This window comes from Eimeria maxima, genomic scaffold (genome assembly GCF_000499605.1).
Source record: "Eimeria maxima Weybridge genomic scaffold, Emw_scaff23, whole genome shotgun sequence".
NCBI classification, from domain to species: domain Eukaryota; phylum Apicomplexa; class Conoidasida; order Eucoccidiorida; family Eimeriidae; genus Eimeria; species Eimeria maxima.
The window spans coordinates 65,421-75,283 of NW_013563699.1; the positions used below are offsets into that span (position 1 = coordinate 65,421).

The window sequence follows — 9,863 nt, forward strand, 5'->3', positions numbered from 1 at the left end:
TTGATTACTATCCATTAATCCATCTAGCTAGCTAGCTAGGTAGGTAGCTAGGTAGCTAGCTAGCCACCTTAAGGTAGATTGACCTGAGCAAGACATAGATAATTATGATTATTATTTTGTCCTTGTTGTATATGTTGAATTGAATTGATAAATAGCTAGCTAGCTAGCCACCTTAAGGCAGGTCAACCTGAGCAAGACATAGATAATTATTATTATTATTATTATTATAATTATTATTATTATATTGTTGCTGCTGCTGCTGCTGCTGCTGCTGCTGCTGCTGCTGCTGCTGCTGTTGAATTGAATTGAATTGTATGGATGAGATTTTGATTTTACCAAAATCAAATCCTCTCATATCTAATAATAATTTACGACCATCAAATCCACCACCTCTACCCTTTCTTTTTTTTTTCTGCTGCTGCTGCTGCTGCTGCTGCTGCTGTTGCTGTTGCTGCTGTTGCTGCTGTTGCTGTTGCTGCTCTTGTTGTTGTTGATGCTGCTGTTGATCCTGTTTATCTTGAGCTCTTATACGATTAGTCTCCTTTAATAATGTCATATGATATATTGGACAGAAATATCCTTGTGTATTAATAAGACATAATTTTCTTAGACATTCTTTTCTTAATAAATTATTCTTTATGAATAAATCTATTAATAATTCACCTATTTTATTCAATTTATCTGTTGTTTCTTTTAATACTTCTGCTCCCTCACTGCAATAACAGCAACAGCAGCAACAGCAGCAGAAGCAGCACCAGAAGCAGCAGCAGATGTAGCAGCAGCATATAAACACTAATCCATACGCATACACACCAAATACTCCCTTACCTAAACCCTAAACCCTAAACCCTAAACCCTAAACCCTAAAGGATTGTAAATGTATACATACCTTGCATATAGAGGAGCATATACAACAGATACATGAGAAGGATCATCAGTAAAACAATTATTTCCTTTTATATGCAATACTAGGGATTGGGTACCTAGGGCATCATATATATCTGCTGCTGCTTCCTTGAATATTTTTGCTGCTGCTGCTGCTTCTGCTTCTGTATATAATTGTAATAATAATAATGTTATATGTAATTTATCCGGGTGTACAAACAGCTCATTATCTATACCTGGATAATTAGATGCTAATACAAGGTGCCTATACACCTCATATCTCTCCTTTAATTTAGGTGTACAGACAGGTAACGATATAAAATGAGTAACAGGCATATATTCTCTTTCTTTTGTTGCTCTTTCTTGTATCTTTTTTATACATAAACAAATACGTCTCTCTGTTGGGCCACATAGATAAATCACTCTCTCTCCTCCTCCTCTTGCTGCTGCTGCTGCTTGCTGCTGCTCCACGTTCTGCGGTTTCTCTTCTCTTACACCTAAACTTGTTATCAACTTCCGCAAAGGGCCCCCAAACGGGGCCCCTCGAGGGCCAACAGAGGGGCCCCTACTTGTTAATCGACGGTATACAACTGTAGGCAGACGCACCTCTGCTCTCCATTTGTTCTCTTCTTCTTTTTTTGCTGCACACTCAGCTATAAATTCTGCTGCTAATTCCTCCTCTTGCTGCTGTATCTCTTCTTCTGTTAATAATATACTATCTTCTGCCATTTTTCCTTTATTACTTATTCCCTCTTCTCCTTCTTCTTCTCCTTCTTCTTCTCCTTCTTCTTCTGTATAATATTCGTCTGTAGAGAAACAACTAACAGATATATCGCTTTCTTCCCTCCATCCCTCTCTCTGCTGCTTCCTGTGCTGCTCCTCCAGCAGATCCTGCTCCTCGTCTCCTGCTGCAGCAGCAGACGATCTGCCTGATCCCTCGTCCAATAATGCCTCGTATGCCTCTTTATCCCATTCCGCACGATTTAGGGGGGCAGCAGCAGCAGGAAGACGCAGCACGCGGTAATTTACGCCGCTTATATTATGACGATGGTACTGCGGCCTCTCCAGGCATGATGGGATACGTTTTGCAACTTTGCTTCCGTGTGGAGGCATAAGTGAAGAGCAAAAAGAAGAAGAATGAGGGAAGATAAGGGTCTTATAAGGGCCCAACTGCTGCTGCTGTTGCTGCAATGGACTTGAAGAACGCAACCACAAAAAAAGAGAGAAATGACGCAATATGATCATTCAATGCACTTTCATTAAAACATAACAACACACTACAGACAAAATAAACATAATGTGTTTAATAAAGCAAGCAGTAAGAGTTACAATCGCCAAAAAAGTGAAACAAACAAACCAGGAGGGAGGGGAAGCGGGAAGAAGAGTCCAGCCAGCCCCGACCAACCGAGCCTTAGTGTACATGAATCAACACAAAGAAAAATCAAAAAATAAAAGGATAAACACATTAAATTGAGTCAAAAGAAAACAATTTGTTCATATTGCTGTCTGTAATTGGTGAATTACCCACTAACTCTTCGAGTGTATAGGCAGATGGCAGTACCTCTGCCGACGAGGGGTATTCAATGAAGAAACCGCGCAATGTTTTAAAGGAAAAAGCATTCTTCTTTGTGAATAATCTCTAAATAAATAAAAATAACTCAAAAAGAGCATGAATATTCCTATTCATGGTCGTGGTTCCTTGTCTCGTATACAAGCAGACAAGGAAGATGAAATCGCCCGATACGGCGTTAAAATACTACATCTTCGGCGATCTTGCGAATCTGTAGGATAATTATTAGTACCTTTATTCATTTTCCCTCTTTTCCCCCAAAATTATTCATAAATTCACAGACAAAACGTGATTTGCAACATGCAAAGATAGGCAGCGCTCTTGCACAAGCACAGTTGATGACAAAGAAAGCAGAAACAGCGAGGCTAAAGCTGGAGGTTTCCGAGTTATCATTAGAGAAATCAATTCTTTTAGAAGGTAAATAATTAATTATTACACTTTTTATTCCTTTTTAAGGTATTTTTCCTTCGCTTTCCCTCGATGTAGGTAGTGTGCATGTATGTATAATACAAGTTCATAAGTTAAGACTTGTGAATAGATATTATGTAATATAACAACAGAGCTAAATAGAATAAGGACTACTCGTAAAAGAGCAGAGGAAGGGTTCGCAGAACAAACAAAGTAATTTATTTGGTTATTTATTTGTTTATTGTTTTCTTATCTTTGTATTTATCTATTCATTCCCTCCTTTCCTGCTGTACGTCTGTAGACGTCTTAGATCCTTGGCTATATCTCTCCGTCAGCAACTAAAAGAAAGAGAAGAGTAAGTGTTTCTTCTATATATTTATTTTTATTTAATTATAAATAACAGCAAATAAATAAATAAATTTCTTCTTAGCTTCTATGCAGCAACACCGTTAGGGAAGTCGCTGCAGCAGAAAAAGTAAGAAGAAAGCAAAAGAGACGAGCAGCAGCAAGCAGCATTTATCTGCTTCCTTTACAGAGAAAGAGTGCAGCAACTTGAGCAGCAGCTTGCTGCTGCTACAGCAGAAGAAAATGCATGCATAGCAGCAAAGGAAGTATGCCAGCCTACTCCCCCCTGTATTCCTTTTCTATTGCTTTATTTATTTGCTGCTGTCTAAACAACTTTGCTGCTGCTTAATCAACAGGCTGCAGCAAAAGAATTCGCCATAGAAAAAGAATTACTAAGAAAACATCAGCAAACCCTCAAGGAGACACAACTCAATAATGCACGTGCTAAGCAGCAGCAGCAAACAAATTGGCAGCTGCAACAGCAGCAGCAGCAACTGCAGCAGCAACAGCAGCAGCAACTGCAACACCCACACCAACAGGCGCAACTGCAGCAGCAACCGCAGCAGCAACTGCAGCAGCAACTGCAACACCCACACCAACAGGCGCTGCAGCAGCAACAACTCCAGCAGCAACTGCAGCAGCAACTACAGAACCCACATCAACAGCAACAACAGCAGCAGCAGCAACAGCAGCAGCACCAGCAGCAGCAGCAGCAGCACCAATGGCTGCAGCAGCGCTGGCAGCCCCACCTGCAAATGCCAAGCTGCAGAAGCAACACATTTGCAGCAAACAATCCTCATTGCCCCCTCTCTCGAGGACAAACCGTTTGGGCTGCTGATGGAGTGTCTGCTTCCTGCGGCCAAGGATTGCCAGCTGCTGCTCCTGCTGCTGCTGCTCCTGCTGCTGGTGCTGCTGCAGGCACTGCAGCACAGCAATGGAACGTTGTGCATGCAGTATATGATCCTTCAACTTACTCTGTAGTCGCCAACAACAGCAACGCGAGCTATGGCAACCAGCAGCAATTCTTGCAGCAGCAACAGCAGCACCAATACCATCAGCAGCAGCAACGACAGCAACAGCAGCAGCTGCAGCTGCAGCAACACTACCAGCAGCAGCAACAGCTGCCGCGCCACATGCAGTGCCCCCCTATTGGTGGTGTGCATTTTCAGAGAGCCTCGAATCTGCTGCAGCAGCAGATGCAGCACCAGCAGCAGCAGCAGATGCAGCACTACCCACAGCAGCAGCAGCAGCAGCATGATTCCTTTTACTTAGATAGTTCTGCTAGTGCTGCACAGCTGCAAGCGCTGCAGGAGTTAGCGACGGATCTTGAGGATGCAGAGGGGGCATTGCGCTCCGATCAGCCTCCTGCTGCTGCTGCTGCTGCTGCTGGAGGGCCCTTCTTTGGCTTCCCTGATGCTGGTGCCCATGGGGCTGCTGCTGCTGCTGCTGCTACTGCGCCGTCGGGGGCAACGAAGCGAACCAGGCAGCCATCGAAGACAGCAACCACGCGGAGGAGGGGTGCAGCAAAAGCAGCAATCTCTAGCCGTACGAGAGCAGCAGAGCAGCAGCACCTGCAGCAAACGGTGTTGCAGCAGCTGCAGCAAGCGGCGCAGCAGCAGGTGCAGCAAGAGGCGCAGCAGCAGCGAGAATTTGGCGTTGCATGCGTTGCAGGCATTTCTCCCCTTGATGCAGCAAGAACAAGAGCAGCAACAGCAATGCCAACAGAAGCAGCAGCAACTAAACCAGCAGCAGCAAATAGAGCAGCGCCAACAGCAGCAGCAGCAGCGACAACAGCAGCAGCAGCAGCAGTTGACGTTTCAATGATGGAGCCAAGTGAACTACGGGAGCTCTATTTGCTGCAGGTGTGTCTTCTTATCATTTATTTATTTATTTATTTATTTATTTATTATTTACTTATTTATTTATTTATTTATAATTTATATATTTATAATTTATTTATTTATTGTTGTATTTTATCTCTCTTAGAGGAAGAAAGCAGGAGGAAACCTTGGAGAGATTAAGGAACTCAGCAGCAGCAGCAACAGGAGAAGCAAAAGCAACAGCAGCAACATAAGCAGCAGCAGCAACAGCAGCAGCAAAACAAGGGATGATTGCATGCAGTTAAGACTTCCTATGCAGCGGCGCAGCAGCAAGACACTACATATTTAGATCAGGGAGGCAGCAGCGCCTTCTTGAGGGTATTCGTCCTTTCTTGCTGCTGCTGCTGCAGAAGCTCCTGCTTCTGCTGCAGCAGCAGCAGCTGCAGCAGCAGCAGCAACTACACACCGTAGCTGCACACTCATTGCTGAGGCTGGAAGCCGTCAGCAAGGCAAAGCACCAACAGCTGCAGCAACAGCAGCAGCAACTGCTGCTGTTGCTGCAGCTGTTGCTGCTGTTGCTGCTCTTTTAGCCTAAAAGGGTCTTTTTTATTTCCTTTTATTCCCTTTCCCTCTCTTTTTTCCTCCCTTTTCCTTCTTTCTCTTTTTCCTTTTCTCTCACTGTATGCCTCTCTATCCATATACATATTTATTTATTTATTTATTTATTTATTTATTTATTTATTTATTTTATTTATTTATATTGATATAGTTATGTAAATATTTAGAAAGATTAATGATGCAAATAAACAAAGAAAGTCTCAGAGGATAACCAGGCACACACACTGTATGCATGCAACAGCAGCAGCGGCACCGCAGCAGCAGCACCGCAGCAGCAGCACCGCAGCAGCAGCAGCAGCAGTGTGTACCCTCGTCTTTGCTGCATTGAGCATCAATTTAAACTACAAAGAGGAGTTTGCTGCCTCAGCAGCAGCACTGCAGGAGCAGCAGCAACAGTACTGCAGCAGCAGCAGGAGAACTGTGTTTATGTTGCTGCAGGGAATAGAGGAACATAATGGTTCTCCCTACCTGTAGGGGGGCCCCCCATGAGGGGCCCCTCTGCATTAGTAAAGAGGAGATGGAGGGGTTCTTCTGTACACCCTTCCCTCCAACCAAATACCTTACATAAATGTAAATATAATACTTGCTGCTGCTGCTGCTGCTGCTGCTGCTGGGGATGCTGCTGTTGCTGCAATAGGCGCAAGATGCGCTGCTGCTGCTGTCTTTGTTCTTGCATGCTTATGGACATAGTGAATGCACCATCAGCTGCTTCTCCTGCTGTTAGCTGCTGCTGCTGCTGTTGTTGTTGTTGTTGTTGTTGTTGTTGTTGTTGTTGTTGCTGCTGCAGTGTATATACAGCTATAGGACGTCGTAATGCATGCGCTAATGCAACAATCTCTGGTCCTCCTCCCCACACAGTTTGCATGCGCATGCAGCGGCAATATTCTTGGGGCTGGCAATTATATTGCTGCGCTGCTAACAGCAGCAAATCTTTTCTTTTTATTTTCTCTTCTCCCTCTAATATTAACCATTCTATTGATTCATCCTCTAGTGTATCCACAGCTAACTGCAGCAGCAGCAGCAACAGCAGCAGCAACAGCAGCAGCAACAAATGCAGCAACAGCAGAAAATGCAGCAACGAAAGGAAAAAATAAAATAATACAACATCTGGGCTCCCATCATGGTCAGAGCTATGGGGCCCCCTATTAGGGCCCCCCTCTCCCATTTCGGGGGGCCCCCCTATTGGGGGCCCCTCTAACGGGTAGGGCCCCCAAATAAGGGTACAATAATAATTACCTGCCTTAGATGAGTAGATGTATCTCTTATTTCTTGCTGATAAAAAGGAGGATGGAGACCAAAAAGAAGAAAAAAAAGAGAAGAAGCAACAGATACAAATAAACAATCACCTGCACCAGGACTCTGCAGCAAACAGCAGCAGCAGCAACAGCAGCAGCAGCAGCAGCAATGATGGTGGTGATGCTGCTGCAGTAGCAAAAGCAGCTGCACCAAGAGCAGCAGCAAAAGCAGCAGCAGCAGCAAAAGCAACAGCCGAAGGGGAGGAGGAGAAAGAGGAGGAGCCATTGATACAAGAAACAGCATTAGATGCAGCAGCAGCAGCAGCAGCAGCAGCAGCAGCAGCTCTTGCTGCTGGTATACCACCATTCTTCTTACTTGTCTAGCTCTTAAGAAATAAGGAAAATTCCTTAGACATAACTTAACAGGGGCCCCATCAGGAAGGGGGGCCCCCGAGGAGGAGGGGCTCCCTGAGGGTACAGGGGCCCCCCTATCCCCTTGCTCTATTCCCTGCAGCAAATGGTGCAGCACGTAAGCCTCAGCAGCAGCACATGCTTCTGCTTCCTCCATTCCTGATGTATCGCTGCTGCTGCTTATTTTGCTGCTTATATTGCTGATGCTGCTGCTGCTGTTGCTGCTGCTGTTGCTGCTGCTGGTGCCGTTGCTGTTGCTGCTGTTGCTGTTGCTGCTGGTGCTGTTGCCGTTGCTGCTGGTGCTGTTGCCGTTGCTGCTGGTGCTGTTGCTGGTGCTTGTGTTGCTGCTGCTGTTTGTGCTGCTGCTGCTGCTGCTGTTGCTGCTGCACTGTCTTCTTAATATATTATTCTTAATAAGGGAATGGCAAAGAGTTGCTGTTAGCAGCAAAAGAAGAAAAGAAGAAAAAAATAATTTTATATAAAAAGAATTATTTAGACATACTTTAAGGGGGAGAGGGGCCCCCCCTGGGGGCCCCCCACTTTGTACCCTATCACGTCTATCTATAGGGGGGCCCTTCAACACATGGGGGCCCCAATATCTAGGAGAAAGGACCGAAGCAGCACTCAGTCGGCGCTGCTGCTGTTGTTGCTGCAGCTGCTGCTGCGGCAGATGGTGCTGCTGCAGCTGCTGCAGCTGCTGCTGAGCGGTAATGAGGAACCTGGGGGAGAGGCGTATTTGTGTTGATGCTGCTGCTGAGGTGTTAAGGAGAAAAAGTAAAGAAGACAGCAGCAGAGAAGGCCTCCACACCCTCATATGCAGCGCAGCAGCAGCAGCAGCAGCAGCAGCAGACAGGAGGTTTGCTGGCAGCACCAGGGGAGAAGCAAAGAGGAGAGAAGAAAGAGAAATAATAATGATAAAGAATAGTATAAAGGAAATAATAAACTTATTATATGTAATATAAGCATATAATACCTAGGGGGGCCCCTGCACATAAGGGTACGGGGGCCCCCCTTTGCGTCGCAGTCGGCTATAGAGGAGGGTACGGGGGCCCCTGTACCCCTTTCTTCTCCCTAGATGTTTTTCTTGTTTTGTTTCTTAATGTTTACTTTTTATTTAACTATTTAAATAAATATAAACAGCAGAAGACTATATACAAAGGCTGCTGCTGCTGTGGCAGCAGCTGCTGCTACTGCTGCTGCTGCTGCTGCGACGACGGCCGACTGCCCGAGAGCGAGGAGGCAACAGCAGCAGCAGCAGCAGCAACAGCAGCAGAAACTGCTGCAGAATACAAGCAGTTGCTGCAGCAGCAGTAGTAGAGCCCATACGAGCACAACAGCAGGAGCAACGAGCAGCAGCAGCAGCAGCAGCAGCAGCAGCACACACATTTCCTACGTAGTCTATGTCTCCCTTATTCCTGTCGTTGTTATGATCAATAGCAGCAAGGGTATCAGAGGGTCCATGAGGGGCCCCCTTAAGGGTGGGGCCCCCCGTCGGGGCCCCCTTGATGCGGTAGCAGCAGCAGCAGACGTGCGCAAGGCGCTACTGCTGCTGCAGTCTGCTGACGTCGTTGCAGCAGATGCAGGTAGTTGGGGCCCCCTTGCTGCTTATTGGGACCCTATGGAGCAGCAGAAGGGGTCTCATGCAGGGGGCCCCCCCGGGGCCCCCAGGGGCCCCCATCCCCTCATATTTGCATTAGAGGACTTTAAGGAAATGGAGAAGAGGGAGAGAAGGAGGCAGCTAAGACAATGCCAGTGCTCCCCTCAGCAGCAGCAGCAGCAGCAGCAGCAGCAGCAAGAAGGTACATTATTTGCTGCTCGTGCTGCAGTAGTATTTATATCTAATTTTATAGATATTTCTTTACCTTTTCTTTTTTCTTTTATTTCTTTTCTTCCTTCCCTCTCTCGTCTTACTATTTGCTCCTTCTTCTCTGTAAGTCTTTTCTTATTACTCCTTTTATTTATATAATAAAGGGGGGCCCCCTAATACCCTATGAAGGGGCCCCCATAAAGGGCCCTCTAAGCGGGGGGGCCCCCAAAGACCCTAGGAAGGGGCGTAGAAGAGGGGGCCCCTTTTTAGGCACCTTAGGGCCCCCACTAAGGGGCTCCTACGAAGGGGCCCCTACGAAGGGGCCCCTAAGAAGGGGCCTCTTCTCTAATAGGGGCCCCTACTGTATGGTGTGTCGCTCCTACTACTACTAGTACCTCTACTATTGCTGCTGCTGTTGCTGCTGCTGCTGCTGCTGCTGCTGCTGCTGTGTACAGGAGGAGCAACACTTATGGCACTCTCGCTGCATGCAGCAGCAACCCCCATCTCTACAACGAATCATTAAGACCCTCTCTACCTCAAGGGGCCCCCCAACAGGGGGCCCCTCATCGGGGGGGGCCCTCTCAGGGGGCCCCCCTCAGGGGGCCCCCTTGGATGTGGATATATTGCATACCCCTTTGCATGCATTGGGTATAAATGGGGCTTCCTTCTTATTAACAGGTTTGTATAAGAGAGAATATTTATTTATTTATTTTATTTATTTATTTATTTATTTATTTATTTATTTATTTATTTATTTATTTATT

At 46.1% G+C, this 9,863-nt stretch overlaps 3 protein-coding genes across 3 annotated transcripts; 2 read left to right on the plus strand and 1 right to left on the minus strand.

Moving 5' to 3' along the window:
- Positions 1–172: 172 nt before the first annotated feature.
- Positions 173–1,998, minus strand: EMWEY_00004360 (KH domain-containing protein, putative; the record flags this gene model as incomplete). The annotated part of the gene is made up of 3 exons (XM_013477940.1): positions 173–541; positions 814–828; positions 1,492–1,998. 3 exons carry the CDS (start codon positions 1,996–1,998, stop codon positions 173–175), a joined length of 891 nt encoding a protein of 296 aa, XP_013333394.1.
- A 438-nt stretch (positions 1,999–2,436) lies between these two features.
- EMWEY_00004370 (hypothetical protein, conserved) lies at positions 2,437–5,377 on the plus strand (the record flags this gene model as incomplete). The annotated part of the gene is made up of 4 exons (XM_013477941.1): positions 2,437–2,461; positions 2,604–2,668; positions 3,565–5,070; positions 5,195–5,377. The coding sequence occupies 4 exons, from the start codon at positions 2,437–2,439 to the stop codon at positions 5,375–5,377; spliced, it is 1,779 nt and encodes a 592-aa protein (XP_013333395.1).
- Positions 5,378–6,899: 1,522 nt separating this feature from the next.
- EMWEY_00004380 (hypothetical protein) lies at positions 6,900–7,265 on the plus strand (the record flags this gene model as incomplete). Its single annotated transcript, XM_013477942.1, has 1 exon — positions 6,900–7,265. The coding sequence occupies one exon, from the start codon at positions 6,900–6,902 to the stop codon at positions 7,263–7,265; it is 366 nt and encodes a 121-aa protein (XP_013333396.1).
- Positions 7,266–9,863: the final 2,598 nt, after the last annotated feature.